Here is an 18725-nt window from a genome sequence, read left to right as displayed (position 1 = left end):
CAGGGCGCCTGGGTGGCTCAGGAGGTTAAAGTTTATCTATCCTGATACAATGTCAGAATTAGATAGAAGCCAACTGTATTTCCCTCAGAGTACATTTCTACTCTCCCCCTCAATTCCTTGCTGCTATAGTAGACAACTGTGGCTGCTTCTGCTCTTGTAAATCCACTCCCTCACTCTTGGTGATTCGGTATTTGCCAAAGCAACAGCTCACTACACCTTCCTTTGCTTTGTTATCTGGGCCTGGCACACCAAGTGCTCTGTCAGCTGCATCATCACCACCACCACCACCATTACCCCACTTAGTGTTCACTGCTGCCCCAAATCCATACACACGAACAACTGCCTCCCCTATACCCCACTATCCATGAGAGCCACTTAAATCATGTAAAGTATATTTTACATGAAAAGTGTTAAGTTCTGAAGAGAAAAAAAAAAAAAAAAAGGAAGCATAGGTAGCATTTGTTATGTAATTTTATAAACAGTGGCCAGAAAAAGCCTCTGAGAAGGTAACATTTAGGAAAAGACCTGCTGTGAAGGGCTGACATAATTCCAGGACAGCACTCCAGGTAAGGGGAAGTGTACATGCAAACGCCTGGGGGCAGAAGTCCACCACCCTGCTGAGCAGCAGTTGAGGAAGCCCATGGGGCTCCCGTGGAAGATGAAGCCAGATCACGAAGGGCCTGGCAGGGGATAGGACTTTCAGTCTGTGCTGAGGAACCTGGGAGATCCTGGAGGGGTCTGCGTAGAGAAATGACAGAACCTCACACAGATTTTACGGAAATCACTCTGGCTGCTATGTTGAGAACATTCTGAAGGGGGCAAGGGAAGAATCTCTTGGGACACTTAAGGGACATGCCATTATCCTACATATTACAATCTGAGAAGATTAAAAAAAGAAATCAACAGAAATTAAAATAGTCTCTGGTACTAAGTTGATCAGTTTGTTTTCAGAGCAGTTCAACTCAATTCAACAGTTCAACCCACGACCTCTGGTCACCATGGCTGTGCAGACACTGGACGTACGAAATCAATGTCAGGACTGGTAACAAAAGTACACATGGACACAATAGATAAAAATTTTTATTTACTTATTTAAATTTTCCTAAGACATAAAAAACAGGATGGTTTCCTCAATTACTGCTTTGGGTAGTGAGTAAAGGTCACAACAAAGAACAATAAACCCCAACTTTCTACAGCAGCTTTTGTTTTTCCCTAAAGACCAAGTCTGTTTTGCTACATTCATTCACTTAGGTGAGATACAGATCAGGTGTCTTTTAAAGCACCCAAACTCATGCAGATGGGAATCTTAATAAGCAGAAGACTCACGGTCACTCAGATCCTTAAGAGTCCCTGGTTTCTGAGACACGAAGACAATTCTGCTAGTAAATGCTTGAACTAATTCCAGGCAAAGATGGTCTATGCTTTCATCTTCTGGGTCTCAGTTCATGAACAAACTGCAAGACTGCTTCTTCAAGTCTGATTATGCGGTAATAAGACCTGAGAGTATTTTGCAGAAGTCTGTTTTAAAGATTCCTAGATCAACGTCATTTGCTAACTTTCTATTCTACTATCTATACTTTTCTTCACTTCCTCTGTCTTCTTTTCTTTCCACAAATTCCCAAGGACAATCCCTAACAAAACTATTAGTCCTAGTGTTCGGTTGGAGGTAAATTTATCCCAACAATCCTCTGGTCTGTCGATGTCTAGAGTGTAAATCTGTAAGAGAAGACCACAATGCTGCAATTAGCACTTAGTATGAACTTTTTGGCACCATAAATAAACACATCAGTATAGAGAAGATAGTCCTTTGTTACAGGGTTTTAAGCAATGGGAAGCCCTTATTGTATCCCGAACTGTTTCCCAGTGTAGAAAAACCCACCATATCTCTGGCTGGGTACCATCCAAGCCGCGTCCTAAAACCGTCCACTTGAGTGGCACGTGAATGCTGAGAGGCAACCATGCTATTTTTACTTCTATTTAGAAAGCTCAAAACCAGTTACACTGATCTAAAATCTGCCTCCTTTAACCCCTACCCTCCCGTTCTAGCTTTATTCCTTGGAGCAATGTTTCTCAAAAGGCTGACAAGTCACCTTTGGGAAGGACAATTCTCTATTGTGCAGGGCTGTCCACTGCGTTGAAAGATATTTAACATACCTGGCCCCACTCACCAAATGGCTGTGGTGACCCCTCCCCAGTTTATTTGTGATAACCAAAAATGCCCTATGCATGTGTAAATCTCCTTCCCATCCCCCCCCCAGAGAAGGAGATCTGGCAACCTAGATCTGCTCTGACCTAGAACAAACAACACATTCCTTCTTCTCCACAGCAGTCCTACAAATCTATCAGGAAAGCCCCATGTCCCTGTCTTAGTCATTCCGAGGCTTATTAAGCATTAGCATCCCTCATTTTCCCAACTATTTTTTATTATATGGTCGCAGATTTAAAATCATCACGATTTCCTTTTTTCCCAAACCTTAGAAAGCTATATAGTCCATCATAAAAATACTGTGTCAAGGACTAGATAGAAGACCACAAATGCCATTTAGAATTTTTTGATGGGTTCCAAATATTTCTTACTGTATTTGTCATTTTCCTTGTAATTTCTGCCTTCCTCCACTAATATCCAGTGCTTAATTAAATATGGCGACACACCATTATCCTGATCAGACAATCAACTGATGGTGACAACACCCACAGAGCTGAGTTATGAGCAAGACAAGATGCTGCGAAATTCTGAGGAGGAAAATGGTGAAATCTAGAGAATTCTAGAGAATCACCAATTCCTGCCCTTAGCTTTCCTTGTGAGAAAAACAATGAAGGTGATACGGCATGGGGTTTACTTTATGGACATTGGATTTTAGTCTCCTTCATACTGCTATGCAAATCTGGCTTACACTGGTAAGTAATTTGCAATAATCTGTATAAAACAGATCATCTACATATAGGCTAACATGTTTTTGGATCTATCTGAAGAAAACAAAAGTAATGCTGATACAAAGCTAGGGTCCATGCACAAGCAATCTATTTCATTAAGCTTAGATCCGGTTCATTCATTTTACGAAAGTCACTAATGTAGATTCACAATATAAGCTTACGGGTGCTGGTTGGGTATCCCGGAATCCCTCTATCCAGACAGAACTCGGACATGTTAGCACTTCATGTCTTTTCTGGCCTTGGTTACTAATGCCAGGGGACCCAACCTTAGGAATGATTAGTTCGCTAACTAACTACCATATCCATCACTGAAGCTTGGTGTAGTAAAAATACAGTTATGTTGGTCAGTTTGTTTCACAGCAATTCAACTCAACCCAAAACCTTCAGACACTGCTGAAATTTTTCCAGACATGAATCAGAAAAAATTCCAGAAACATCAAAGGAAAAAAAAATAAATCTAGGTTTAGTTTTATGAGACTGATGCACTGCCTACTGCGCCAAAAAGACACTAGGTTTAGTTTTAAAGTATTTCTGTAAAATAATATAGCTAGCTTTTTTAGATGACATGCTGGCGGGGGGGGGGGCGGTTCAGGGTAGCGCAAGTCAAGCAGCTGCTTTGAGGAGTACCTCGCTCTGTAAACACGGAGGCTGTTTTGTTTAAAGAATTTTTACAAATTTATACCAAGGGAAAATAAGGGGAAAAAGTAAGAAAAAGGTCCAACCTGGTGGGCCAGATGGGCTCCTACGGCAGCCAGGGCAGCGTAGTAGGGCGCCGTCTGACCACTGTTCACTCCCACCAGGCTCAGAGCCCCCAGCATCGCCACACCGAAGCCACTGAGCCACCGCTTGGTGTTTTCATGGAACCGCAGCGCCGTGGACTTAAGACCAATCAGGGCATCATCTCTCTTGTCCTAACACCAGAAAGCAGTAAGAAACTGTCCACTTTTTATTGGCATGCTATAAAACTCACCATTTTGGTTGTATAACCATCACCGCTATCTAATCCCGGAAGAAAGTGGCCTTCAAAGGACGTAAGCTGTGAAAGCCGACTAGCTCAGAGACACAGGCTGATTAGCAGGCCCCTGCAGAGAGGTTATCTTCCAGCTCCATTTCCACATGTCCTTTTTCTTTTTTTTTTTAATTTTATTTTTTCAGTGTTTCAAGATTCATGATTTATGCACCACAAGCCGTGCTCCATGCAGTACGTGCCCTCCCAGGTGGTGGGTATTAAGGAGGACCATCGTATTTCTTACGACCCCCCTAGTGACTCTTAACTACACACTGACTACATTCCAAGTAAAACTCAAGTCTAATGGTTCCCATGGCTTCTCCTCACCTCAGAGTTCTCGAATTGCGACAACTTCCTGTACATTTTAGTTTCGATCTTGCTACACACACAGATGCAGAAAATCTTCAACTGCCACTTACCCACATCCTTCCACATCTCTCCTCCAGCTCAATTTATCCCTTGCCTCTCCCATCGACTCCCTGCTGTTGAAGCAGAGCTAGGTCTTGGTGACACACACATCCAGCTAACTGGTCACCTCCAGCAACTTAACTTCCACACACTGTTGTGCTTAGAGTCATGTGTTATCAGAGGCTGGGAGCTCCCGCAAGGACCTGCAGGCAGATCGCTATCTGATAGCTATCTCGGCACCAAATCGAGGTAACGAGTGTGGGGTTAGTGTATGCTTTTCCTTCCATACTGGAAGCTCAGAGGGGAGTCTGCTTCTCTCCTTCACTTTGCCCTGACCCCCCAGCCACTCATATACACTCTAATAATCTTTAAAAGAAAACAGTAACAACAACAAAAGTATTCACATGCCTGGGATATGAATACTGTTTAAGTGCTTGTAAATAAGACTTGATCTCTTTGATAAACACATGCACATGAAATAAAAATATTTTATTGGAGCCAAGGAAACGTGAATGATTTTCTTTTCAGAAGAAAAAACTTTAATGTGGTTCATAAAGTTTCTAAATGGCAACAATAACTAAACCAAAGTTAAGGAAAAAAGATTTTTTTTTTTTACCTGGTGGGCATAGATAGTATCATATATTAGAGTCCACATAATTCCAGAAAAATAAAGAGGCAGGCAAACAGATGGATCGCAGGAGCCCTTGATAGCAGACCATCCAAGTAATGCTCCCCAATTAAAAGTCAACCCTACAAGTGGTGAGACAGAGAGGACAAGTCTAAATGCACTTGAGACTCCCAAGGGGGGAGGGGCATCAACACACAGTAAGTACTTCCAGGCATTAGGCTCTGTGCACTTTATTCTATGTCTCTTCCTGAAATTCTCTCAGCTCTCCGTGGTGGTGACTAGCTACAATGCACAGAAAGGAGACAGGTTCAGAGAAGTGAACAGACAATTAAAGTAACAGGTAACAGGAAGAATGATGTCACCTTGATAAACAGGGGGTCTTGTGAGAACGTTTACCCTACCTCGTATGGTGCCTGGAGCAGTCAACGAGCAGCAGAAGCGGGGTTTCAACTCGGGCCTACCTGAGTCAGAACCTCGTGTTTTTTCGTTTATGACTTGACTTCCCGCATGCTACAGAAACGAGAGTGTAGGTGGGTACAACCCAACTTCTCTGAAGACTATCAACAAACACTCCCACGTGAACAGCCCCTCAGTCTGCTCGTGTGGCCCTTCGGACTGGGCACTGAACTGCCTGCTGGACATTTCCACCGGCAAGTCCCTCGGGTCCCATGTGTCTTGTCTTCTTTTAGTCACTACAAAAGTAGCTCCAACAACTAGAATAGCTCTAGGAACACTAGCTTATTCCAGGAGTAGGGATTTTTGTGACCTACTTGCCTTCGGCTCCCTCTGCCAACAAGTACGTATGGAATAGCGGGGACATACCAAGGGCTATGCGAGACACTGGGCCCTCCACACAAGAGAGCTTTATCTGTCAGGCATTTACAATTTACAACTGGGGGATGGAGGCGGCCCTCAGCATCTTCTCCTTTGATCACTGCCGGTGAAACAAGTAAGCGCCACACCAGAGCGCAGCGGGAGCTGGAGGCAAGACCGGCTTACTTTCCCTCACAGGAATGGGCTAGCTAAGCTTTCACATACTAACCCCAATTCTCTTGCCTGACCGTGCTTTCTACCTGACTCCCCCAAGTCCTCAGGGCATCCAGGTCGGTGACTTAAAGAGAAGGGTAGGGTCCAATCAGTTAATTTTTTCTTCATGATATACCTTGATTTTTAAAAGAGCATTTCCAAAAATAATAATGGTGAGAATCTTAGTAAGTATGCAAAATTTCTTAGACAATAAAAATGGCTAATTGCCCTCCCTTAAAATATGAAAATCTATTCTTGGTTTAGAAAATTTCAAGACCGACTTTTTATCTCTGCCACATTAGACACATACACACACACAAAAGTACAAGTTTGAGGGTACTGAAGGAAAGACTTGTGGTTATTTCAAGCTTACCCAGGGCTAACTGAGGCCAGTATGTAATTCTTTTCATTAATGGGTAGGTGATGACAAGAAGCAGGGACGCTGCTCCCAGAGCTATACTGAAATCAAGAAAAACCACTGAAGATTAGTATCACCATCTCTTAGAAATGCTAAAGACGACAATGGTAGTAACACTAATCGGAAAATGACTTTTCTTAAGTTATAACTTTTGTTATTTAAAATTATTTTCCTAGACTTTAGTTAGGATAAAAGATGATTAGAAAATATTTTAAGTGTTACAACACAACAGAACGAAGTAGTAATACATACAGTGCTTTCATGTATTAGGAGCTATTCTGTTTTACTTAGTTAACTCATTATAGTCCTCACCAAAAACCTAAGAGGCAGACAGTTTTATTCTACTTATTTTTTGCAGATGAGGAAACTAAAGCACAAAGAGATTAAGTAACTTGTTGACTATCATACAGCCAGGCAGTAGCAGGACTAGGAGTGCTACTGCCTCTCTAAATGTTGTTTTCAGCATTAAGACAGCTAATAAACGGAAATGTCCCAACAGAATTAAGAGTCCAGACCCCTCTCCCGATATGCACAATGGGTGTTAACTTCTCTAGGAGAGGACAGAACATCTATAAAAGGGTAACAGCATAAGGTGTTCGTAGGTTTCTCCCAGTCACCCAACACCACCCTTAGAGGAAAAACCTTCTAACACCATTTTCATGTGATGCTGTCAGGGCAAATTAAGTCTAGCCTCTATGAAGTGACACTAATTTTTTGTCTTGTTTTCCTCATTTATATGTATTAGGAGCTATTCTGTTTTACTTAGTTAACTCATTATAGTCCTCACCAGGACTATAAGGAGCAATCTGATGCACAAAGTTTGATTTTGTCTCTATTTAAGAGAAAGAGGAACGAACCCTTCCACTTCTCCCCCTGTCATTGATTATGAGCACGACTCTAGGAAAGACCTGCTTAATATTTTTGCAAAATGGATATAATCACTTCCATCTAACTTAGAGACACTGTCAGGATAAATAAAATTATACATAAGGGTATACGTACACATCCATGTATGCATTTGGAAAAGCTATGAAAGTGCCATGTGTTTCTTGGGGAACACACAATGTAAGTGTAACCATGGTTCAGAATAAATTAAATGCTGATCTTCTCATTCCTCTGGCAGAAAACATTCTTGGTTTTACGACATGTGGTGATTTCTTTATACTTGCTAACTTACAGATGCTCCATAGATAGCCAACAAATAATTTTGTGATAAAGATACATCAATTTTATTTATTTCTACTTTCTCCATTTCAAAAGACAGAGATTTTATATGTAACTCCGAAAAACATATTTACTATACCTGTAGTAATTCAGACACAGAAGAACACCCAGTGCCAACGTCAGCTGTCCCCCGAGGAAAAGAAAGGATCGAAAAATTGAAATGTCTCCAGCAGCTATTGGGCGATTTGCAGTTCTTATAACCTTAATAAAGAAAAACACAAACCTTAGCCTCATGTAATGGTTTAATCATGGATTTAAACATGTAATGAAGAGAACAGCCCAAGGCAGGCGCTAAGTGAAAACCATGACTAAAATGTGAAATCAAGATGGGAAGCACTGCCATAAATCAAAACTTCGCCTTCAAACAGCTATAAAAAGCACTAAAAATTCCCACCACTCATTCCCCTTTCTTTCCATCTCCCATTTCTGAATACACTAAATAGAGCAACTTCCTCATCTGGCTAATTAGGTACCCAGCTTATCAGCAAGTATACGTTTAATTTCCACAGAGAAAAGAGAGGCAATTCTCAGGAAAGAGGAAACTGCAGTCAATGTTCTGACGACAGGAAGCCCTGCACTCAGCAATCAAATGTAAATAAAGAAGACAAATTATCTGGGTTTGAAAACAGGAGTCCTTTTGCCAGGCTATTTAAGGATGGGTCTATAATCTAATATTAACTGTACCCAAATACAAAGGGCAGATTCAATATTATGAACAGACAGAGCCATTATGTGGACAAATAAGATACATTAGTTGTTCTTTTCCTGTCTAAAAATCATGAAACGTGACTATTCTAAACTGAAGCATAAAAAAGAACATAACCAAAATTTTCAACATTTTTAGAAGAACTCCGGATCTGGGTCCCAAGAGCCCAGCATGTGAATCTGTTCCATCACCTACCAGCTGTGTGAATTTTAGCAAATTACTTAACCTCTCTTGGACTTAGGTTACTTACCTGTTACAAGAAAAAAGGAAGAGAGAGGAAAAAGAAGACAAGAGATAAGAGCACTGCCTCATAGAGTAAGAGCAGTGTCTAAAAACCACATGCAATAAATGTTAACTATTTTGATTTTCATTTGTATCAAGGGTTATTAGCAAACTATGGCCTATGGGCCAAATCCAGCCTACTGCCTATTTTTAGATGGCCTGTGAGCTAGTAAGAACAGTTTTTACTTTTTTAGGCAATTGAAAATCAGCTAAAAAAAGGGGTACTGTATTATGACACATGAAAATAATATCAAATTCAAGTTTCAGTGTACATAAATAAAATTCGATTGAAACAGAGATATACCCATTTGTTAACATATTGTATAAGGCTGCTTTCATGCTGAATAGAATCAAATCGTTGCAACAAAGATGGGATGGCCCACAAAGACTAAAATATTTACTATCTGCTCCTTTACAGAAAAAATGTGCTGACCCATTTCATAGCATGGTTCACTCTGCAATACACAGTTTGTCAAAAACTGTAACGACTCACCTTGGTTAGACTGCCAGACCTGGATCTTTTTATCTTTGATTTGGTCCCTATAGTTTTAGTTAGAAATATATTATGTCCTGTATTTGTTTTAGATTGTTATGATTACTCCAGCTACTACGTGAGTGCTTACAATATGCCACTATGCTAAGAGCTATGTATGCATCACATCACTGAATCCTCATAACAACACTGACTTTTAGCCACTCATGCGTTCTTGCCGTCTCTGTTTCAGCAGAGGCTTGGCAACTTCCCAAATCACGGATGGGGGGGGGCACAATCTGTCCAGTCCCCTGACCACACTACTAACCACAGGTTAGACCATCCCTTCAGTACTGATAACCGCTTGGCTAACTTCGAAAAGCGAAAAAAAAAAACTAGCACTCCATCAAAACACTAAGAATGATATGATGATTAAACATATTGTATGTGGTTTTTAATGAAACCATTTGCTTATAGCTTATAAAACTAAATCACTGGGGCACCTGGGTGACTCAGCCAGTTAAGCATCTAACTTCGGCTCAGGTCAAGATCTCGGGGTCTTGGGGCTGGAGCCCTGCACAGGGTTTCCTGCTTGGCGGGGAGTATGCTTGTCCCTTTCCCGTTGCCCCTCCCCAACTTGTTCTCTCTCTCTGAAATAAATAAAATATTTTTAAAAATAAAATAAAACTAAATCATTAATGCCTGTATGTTGAGATTATTGCAATGTTTATGGACCTAATGCTTATCACATGGTTGGCATATTATACAAAATCAACAGAACACACTTAACTCGCACCAGAATAACAATTTACTTAACATTTAATGTATCAGCAATTTACTTATCATCTAACACACTAAGCAAAACCCTGAGCCACAAACATCCCTAATGATATACAGTCCTTAAGAAACTGTGATAAGCATACAACATGGCCAAGCTTTAACTTATCCTTTAAAATACCAAAAAATGTTGTGTTTCTTTATACTAATAATGAACTACCTCAAAGGGAATTAAGAAAACAATCTCATTTACAATTGCAGTAAAGAATAAGATATCAAGAGACAAATTTAACCAAGGAGGTGAGAGACCTGTATGTTGAAAATTACACGACATTAATGAAAGAATTAAGACACAGTATATGGAAAGATATTTCATGCTCATGCATTGGGAGAATTCATATTGCTAAAATGTCCATACCTCTCAAAGCAATATAGAGAGTCAATGCAATCCCTAGCAAAACTCCAAAGGCATTTTTCACAGAAATAAAATGTTCCTAAAAGTTGTATGGAACCACAAAAGACTCTGAGTAGCCAAAGCAATCTTGAGAAAGATGAACAAAGCTGGAGGCATCACACTTCCTGATTTCAAACTATACTACAAAGCTACACTAATTAAAACAGTATGATTTTGGCATTAAACAGACATACAGATCAATGAAACAGAATAGAGAGCCCAGAAATAAACCCACACATTTATGGTCAACTGATTTATGACAAAGGAGCCAAGACTATACAACAGAGAAAGAACAGTCTCTTCAGTAACTGGTGCTGGGAAAACTGGAGAGCTAGATGAATACATCTGGGATTGCCTATAAACAGGACACCCAAAATTAACTCAATTGGGCTTAAAGACTTGCACAAAAGACCTGAAACCATAAAACTCTTAGAAGAAAACATAGCAATAAGCTCCTAGACACAGGTCTTGGCAATTTTTTTGGATCTAACAGCAAAAGTAAAAGCGACAAAAGCAAAAATAAAGTGGGACTGCATCAATCCAGAAAGCTTCTGCACAGCAATGTGAACCATCAGTGAAATGAAAATCAACCTACCGAATGGGGGGAAAACATTTCTGCAAACCATATATCCAATAAGGGATATACACACACACACACACATCTCCCAATTTATAAAGAACTCCTGCAACTAAAAAAACAAAAAACAAAAATCCAAATAAAAAATAGGCAGAACTCATGAATAGACATTTTTCCAAGAAGACATACAGATGGCCAACAGATGCATGGAAAGATGCTTAATATCACTAATCATCAGGGAAATGCAAACAAAACCACAGTGAGGTATCATCTCACACCTGTTACAATGGCTATTAACAAAAAGACAAAAATAAGTTTTGGTGAGGATGGAAGAAAAGGGAATCCTTGTGCATTATTAGTAGAATATAAACTGTTGCAACCACTGTGGAAAACAGTATGGCAGTCCCTCAAAAAATTACAAGTAGAACTATTGTATGATCCAGAATTCCACATCTGGGTATTCATCCAAGGAAAATGAATATTTTAATTCAAAAAGATATATGTACCCCCATGTTCACTGAAGCATTACCTAAAGTAGCCAAGTGATGGAAACAATCTAACTGTCCGTTGATGGATGAATGGACAAAAAAAACTGTGGTACACCTACACATACACACAAAATACTATTCACCCATTAAAAATGATCTCCCCATTTTTCAACAACATGGACGGATCCCGGGGCATCATGCTCAGTGAAATAAGTCAGACAAACACTACATGATCTCTCTTACATGTGGAATCTAAAACAAACAAAACAAAACAAAAACTCAAGATTATTAAAAAAGAGAACAGGTTGGTGGTTACCGGAGGTAGGGCTGGGAGCAGTGGGGGCAGGAAAGAAATGGGTGAACTTATTTGTTCTCTTTCATTTAAATAAACTGAACAAAAATTTAAAAAAAACTTAATTTAAGAAAAGAGAGAAGCACGTAACATTTTTAAGTCATGTTAGCAAAACCTCCTCAATAGCTACAAACACTCATTTAAGAGCTTTGTTATATGTGTATACAGAATCTGGACTTTCCTAATCGAGAAAAATGTCATAGGGGAGATAAAAGGTATCTCATCAGTAATCTTTTACCTGAGGAGAAAAAAAATCACTTCAGGGGAAACTAAAATGGTCATATTTTGTTAATTATAAGTTGGTTGGTTTGAATATATTATTTTTTTTAACCTTTTTCTTTTGAGATAACTGTAGATTCAAATGCAGCTTTTAAAGACTATCTTGGCATTTTAAAAAAATATAAAGATCCCACGTACTCTTTATCCAGTTTCCCCCAAAAGTAACATCCGCAAAACTTTACAGTTCAATAAAATATTACAACCAGGATTTTGGTATTAGCTGCTCCAAACACGTTCAATAATTACTTTGAAGTGATACACACCAGCAGCCTCAATCATAGTCATGCGGAATGAACGGCTGACAGGGTTATGAACCCCAAATCAGGACAGTGTGCATCTCCTGGCAAGAAGCAGGGGCGGTGGGATGTGTTCAGCATACAGTTCCTGCCACCTGCCACAAGCCTATCCTCCAGCCACACACAAACCACATCCAGCAGTTGGTAAGCTTTATGCTTCATCTCCCAGCCACTCTCTATCTGCTGTTCCCTCCGTCCAGAGTGACCTTCATTCTCCAGCCCATCTTTTTCCTGCCAACTTATTCGGACACCGTTCAGTCCCTCCCCTGGAAAGTTCTCTCTGCTCCCTTTGGCTGAGGTAGGCGGCCTTCAATTAAGTTCCCCTGCAGATCCCATTCTCACAACAGTGCTGTAAGAGTGTAGCTATGAAACTGTGCGGTCAGGAATGCTGTCCTTCATCCACACAATCCTCCTAACGCCTGTCACTGTGTCTCACACACAGCAAATAATCAATATTTTTTTGAATTAAAAAAGACATTGTGGTACTGTTCTTATAAACTAAAAATCGTTACAGGTGTGTCTTGCTAAAGAAAAATTCAGACCAGCATGAAAGGCAAACTAGGGATGATTTTATATATATATAAATAATGAAAATACACACACACACACACACACACATATTTATATATATGTATATAAGATTATTCATTTTACATAATTTAGCATGGGTTTCTTTTAAATTGAAAGTTTACTTTATTATTTACTCAAGCATTTAACGAATGATCTTATACTTGTTTGTGGCAGAGTCGCTAAGGATAAAAGGCAAGTAAGATGGATGTTTCCCTTGAGAAAATAACCGTTGAGGAAGAAATAATTACACACATGCATTGGAATACGCATAGAAAGTAATCTGGAGAAATATAATGCATCAAACTGTTAAGTGAAGTTTCTCTGGGGGTTTGGGAGAGCAAGAAAGAAAGACTTGCACTTTCTATACTTTGTATTTCTGTACTGTCTGAATTTTTCATATTAAACATGTACTATTTTTCCAAAGAGAAAAAAAGGAATAAAATTACATTTTTTAATGAAATAATTTTAGCAAACACTAACGGGGCTCCCTGGCTTATTTAAATGAAGATTTGATTTCATCAAAGAATAGTCACAACTCCAGTATGTATCTCAAAGGAAAGAACAACAGTCCTCTTGGATGCACAAAGGCTCAGGATGATCTTTTTGCTTTGCTTCTAATGTCCTTACCTTGGCCGCCTAAATTCTAATTCATTTTGTAAAAATGAAGTACACGTCCTGCCTGCCTGGCCGCTCTTGTGTGGAGAAAGGGGATGCGCCGCACTGTGCAATGCCAGCCGCTCAACTGAAAACCGGCACTCCTCATGCTGGATTTCAGCGAGTCTGCTAAAGATCCCTTGCCTTCTGTGGACTGCAAAAGTGATGCCACCATGTCACTGTACAGAATTGAGAGGGGGCTCCCTATTCCTTTCCAGGAAGAAACTACCTTTTTATCATAGTCCCGGTCCCACATGTCATTAATAGTACAGCCTGCTCCGCGCATCAGAACAGCTCCAGTGCCAAAGAGGGATAACATGTACCAATCTGGAAAACAACCAGGTTCGGCTGCTAACCCAATGCTCCAAGTACATGGCAGATACAGCAGCCAGGTGCCTAAGCAAAAACAAAAAGACAAAGAAGGTACACATTCGAGTTAGTCAGCTATCTTCATTTGTTCAAACGTTATAATCCCAAGAAGAAAAGAACACAAAATCAAAAGCACATGACAAAACTGGGAAAATACATGAACAACTCGTATCACAACAGACTCTTTGGCCCTATGTAGAACCCTAGAAACTGGAAAGAGATCAATACTGCAATGGAAAAACAGACAAAGGATTATAGAAGTTCACAGAAAAAGAAATACAAATGACTCTTCTTTATATGAAAGATCAAACTTTCAGAAATACACATCAAAATGACATTGAGATAACATTCTTCATATACACCCTTGGGAGTGACATTCGCACACACTGCCCGTGAGGTTACAAAGCCGTCCACCCGTATGGAGGGCTACCAGACTACTGTTACAGTGCGTGTGCACTCCCCCACTCCAAACACATACATCTGAATGTCCGTCTGTTCACAGGCCATGCCAGGGAGGATACAGGAGAAACGGATACTTGCCTCTCGGGAAGGGAACTGGGTGGCTAGGAGACAGGGGAGAAGATTTAGTTTTCACTCTACACCTTTGCAATTTCTGAATTTTGTATCATATGCACATATTTCCTGCTAAAAAAAAGTTAGCAAAACTTTTTTCTGTTGTTAGTACAATAAAATAAAATTGTCTTGTGGGAAGGTGGACATAAAGCTACTGTTTTTCAAGTATTTTGCCATGTAGTGCCAATCAAATGGCATTTGTTCTTGGTCCTTAGCCTATAAACTAGATGAAATAAAGCTAAAACCAAATAGATTGTTCAGAAAAGAGATTTCACATGTAAACTTTGATATTCCACTTTCAAAAGAAAGTCTTTCAACAAATGTTTGGAAATGGTGCCTATTACGATAAATTCTGAGCTTTACTTCCCAATTTAGACACATCATAGAAAAAGGAGATGTGGCTAAGATGAGATCCTATACAAAAACAGCTGAATGACAAAGTGCTTATAATCCTATTTAAATTTTGTAAGTTCAAGTTTTATTCATTTACAGGTATTTATAAAACACATACAGGAACTGAGAATACAGCAGTGACTAAGGGAGAGAGGCTTCTAAATGAAAAGGAGGAAACACGGTTAAACAAACAATAACAATAAAATAGATCAATTCAATAACAGGGCAAATGCAGCGTCCTTCAAAGCCATAAAACAGTGCCACCCAAGTCACTGGTGGAGGGACCAGAGAGGACACAGCAGAAAAGGCAAGGAGAGACTGAAAACAAGCAAGGGCCAGTTCAGACTCGAATTCAGGTTCAGGAGTGCTGGACAGACTCCTATTTGGTGTGTCCCATATAAAACAAACGCAACAGCAGCTAACACCGCTTGAAGTGTTAGCTACTGTTCTAAATGCTTTACACACACAAATTCATTTAACCCCCCCCCACACACCCTTACAGAGTGGGCACTAGTACTGTTCCTGTTTCACATACAAATGAGGAAACAAACTCACAGAGAGGTTAAGTGTTTAACTACCTCCTTTCTCCTGGATCTACCAGTACAGCTCAGAGGGGCAGACTGACCCTGCCCTGATAGAAGCAAAAGAACACCACTCCAAAGACATTATTTTCCTGGTGCAACTAGACCTGAAGGGTCTGTTTTCTAAAAATTCTGAAGAGAAAAGAAGTGCAGTCACCGACAGCATTTTTACATCAGCAACATTTCCTTTGCCATTAGTCTCCGTTATAGGAACCATATTCATTTACACAGGGGAATCTGTAGAGCACCCCATGGATGGGGGGGGCTTCCTATCATGAAGGGAAAAGTCAGACATTCAGTTCGATGTCTGCCACAAGAAATGGAGTGATGCTAGACACTACAGTATACTAAACTTGAAGGTTTAGTCTTCTTTATATACAAATAAGAGGAAAGACTATCTACATCTCAGAACTATTATGAGCAAAGGAAACTAGTGATACTGAAAATAAAAACAGTAAGAGCAAACATGTAACTGTTACTATGTCCCAGGTGCTGTCATGAAACACTTGATTCTCATGACAAACCTGAGATAGGCAGAGTTTGTAAATACCCACTTAACAAACACAAAAACTGAAGCACAGAGGAAGACGTGATTTGCTCAAGATCACAAAGGCAAAAAGTGGCCGAGCTGAAATTTACAGTCCGGTAGCCCCGCTCTCTCTGTGTCAGGCCAGGGCTGCCACTCAGTGCACCTGACGCTCCACATACGGTTCTCCCGGCTCCTGGCCACCCTGATTCTCAGCCACGGGGCTTCCCTCTCTTCCCTATGGCCCTTCTGTTCTTCTCTCCTCCGTCAAGGATTCAGAGAGGACAAGGATGCCAACAGGTTTCAGAAAGAAATGTCTGTTGTAGAAAAAGGAGAAACTTTCTGGGAGATGAAATAAAAGGAACAAGTTCTGAGAGCTGGTGGGCAGACCAAAAAGCCTATGGATATGGAACCCAAGATTCTTTACTAATTACACATTATCTTCCAGACAACATACTCACCCGTAAGTGCAGTGAAACAGAAATTACAATTACATTACACAATTTCGTGTAAAGAGTGCCACCTGCTGAAATTTTGAAATACTGTCGTTTGTGGAATTTGAACAAAGTTGTAATCCATTCTGAAAAACAATGAACTCCACTGTGATTTATAAAACGAGATCCAATTTCAACAAAGTAGAACAATGAACATAAAATTGCTCCATGAAAGAGTAATTCAAATAAAGAAACATCAGGCCTGCGGTTCTGCTGTCCATTTACGGTCCCCGGCAGAGAGCAGGGGCTGGACCGCGCCGGCCGCACGACTGATGGCGGAGCAGTAACCTGTCTCGAAGACCCTGCGGTCACCATCGTGTGCAGAACTAAAGCGCGCAGGTGCCTCCCCAAGATTCGGAACTCTTAACGGGTCTTCTTGAATTCTCACCGAAGCCCAGCACCTCCCGGGCACTGAGCAGGGCAGGCCCGTCGCAAGGCCCCGCACACGCAAACGAGTCCCACGGCGGCGTCGGGAGTCCGCACTACCCGCGTCTTCATCTTATGTTTGAGGAAGTTAGAGGTCTGGTTCCAGACCTTTAGTCGTAACCTCTTAGTGGCCCGCACCAGGTGGCGGGGTGTGCGGCCACTATGCAGAAGCCGGAGGTCCCGGCAGTGGGAATCCGGCAGCCGCTCGTCGGTCCGGAGCTGTGCGGGCCTAGAGCGCGGCTCGGACCCGGACGCCGGAGCCGAACGCCGCGGCGCCTCGGAGGAGAACCGGGCTCGGAGATGTACCAACTTGCACGCGGCCCCAAACGCAAGGGGTCACAGGGCAGGGCTGTCCTTTGCTTCCGCTTCTGCAGCTTAGGAGCTAAGTGTTGTCCCGCTCCGTGCTCTGACCCAGATGCGCCGTCCACGGCCTAGAGCACCACGAGCAAGACCAACTCGGGGCCTCGGCCGGGCAGAGCTGGACCGACGGGCTCTCCACGCCCGGCAAACGCCCCCGCCAGACGGACCCAGCCCCGGCCGCGTCCCCGCTGCCGGCGGTCCCTCCTGGTCCGCTCCGGCCCGGCCCGGCCTCCCGGGCGTTCCCGCACCGCGCGCCGTCCCCGGCGAGCCCCCGCCCGGGCGCTCCAGCTCCCCGCCCCGCCCCGCCGGGCTCTCACCCCTGCCCTGCGGGGGTCCGTCTGCTCCCGACGCGTCCTCGCCTCGGAGCCCCCGCGAGCCGCTCGCTCCACCGCCGCACTGTGCACGGGAGCTCGACCCTCCCGCGCAGCCCTCGGTCTCCCGCAGCCGCGACGGGCGTCCCGACCCCGACGCCAGCGGCTCGGAGGAGCTCGTCGGCCACGACCGCCAGGCTCCGCGGGGGCGCGGGATGGGGGCGGCTCGTGGGCGCGGCGCGCGCACCGCACGGAGGAGCCAGCGGCCGCGGCGTGCGTCCGTCCGTCCGTGCGTCCGTCCGCGACGAGAGACCCAGGGCGGAGCCACAGGCCGCCGGGCGACCTCGTCAACAGCGGGGGCCGGAGGTCTCGGGGCCACTGCGAGCCGCCAGGCGGACCGCGGGCGCTGAACCCGCCGGACTCCACCGAACCGAGTCGTCGTGTCGCGGGCGGCGCCGGGACTCGGGGTCCGCACTGCGGGGTCCGCGGCGGCTCCGGCGGCCGCTCTGCGCTTAGGGCCGCGGGCACCGGCGCCAACGCGACCGCAGAGCGACCGGCCTCGGGGACGGGAAGCCCGGCGGGCCGCCCGCGAGTCGGGGCGCCCCCGCCCGCCCGCAGCCCCCGCCCCCGCCCGCCCGCGCGCACTCACCCGCCGGCCTGTCCAGCCGCATGAGGCGCAAGTAGGGCTGCAGAGGGCGGGGCGCCGAGTCCACGACCGCCGCGGCCGAGAGGCTGAGCCGGCGCCTGCGCGGTCCCGGCCCGGCCGGAGCCTGCCCGTGCCCCGCGCGCGACGCGCCGACCGCGCGCACCAGGGCCAGGGCGCGGGAGTCCCGCCGCCACGAGCGCGTCAGGCCCCGCAGACCCCGCGCGAGCGCCGCGCCGCGAGCGCCCAGCATGGCGCTTGGGAGGGCGTGGCCCGCGCCGGCCCGGGGTCACGCCGCGGCGGACCTGCGCAGTGACGTCAGCGGGCGGCGGCGCGGGCCGAGCGAGCGTGGTGAGGGCGCGGGCGCGCTGCGGCGGGCGCTGCGGCCCCGGGGCGGTTCCCGGGGTCCTTCGTGTCCGCGGGGTTCCCGGGCCGGCCGCGGGAGGGGCGCTCGCTCGCTGGAGCAGCTGGAGCGGGACCGAGGGGCGGCCTCGA

General features: G+C 44.0%; 1 protein-coding gene across 1 annotated transcript; it reads right to left on the bottom strand.

Annotated features, from left to right (window-relative positions):
- Nucleotides 1-1067: 1067 nt before the first annotated feature.
- Nucleotides 1068-18516, bottom strand: COQ2 (coenzyme Q2, polyprenyltransferase). The gene is made up of 7 exons (XM_082726508.1): nucleotides 18237-18516; nucleotides 13784-13950; nucleotides 7727-7848; nucleotides 6379-6464; nucleotides 4968-5101; nucleotides 3657-3845; nucleotides 1068-1716 (listed from the first exon to the last, which is right to left on the bottom strand). Exons 1-7 carry the CDS (start codon nucleotides 18481-18483, stop codon nucleotides 1552-1554), a joined length of 1110 nt encoding a protein of 369 aa, XP_082582634.1. The 5' UTR covers nucleotides 18484-18516; the 3' UTR covers nucleotides 1068-1551.
- Nucleotides 18517-18725: the final 209 nt, after the last annotated feature.

Source organism: Mustela nivalis, assembly GCF_964662115.1.
Source record: "Mustela nivalis genome assembly, chromosome: 4".
NCBI lineage: Eukaryota > Metazoa > Chordata > Mammalia > Carnivora > Mustelidae > Mustela > Mustela nivalis.
This window is presented reverse-complemented; position numbering and strand designations above follow the sequence as displayed.

Excerpts from the sequence above, each read along its gene's own strand:
- COQ2 (XM_082726508.1), bottom strand. The coding sequence starts at position 18,483 with ATGCTGGGCGCTCGCGGCGCGGCGCTCGCGCGGGGTCTGCGGGGCCTG. Across the intron at positions 13,951-18,236 it reads GCGGCTGGACAGGCCGGCGG|GCACCTGGCTGCTGTATCTG; the intron begins GTGAGTGCGCGC and ends GTTTTTGCTTAG. Across the intron at positions 5,102-6,378 it reads CTGGCCTCAGTTAGCCCTGG|GGTTGACTTTTAATTGGGGA; the intron begins GTAAGCTTGAAA and ends CACCACTTGTAG.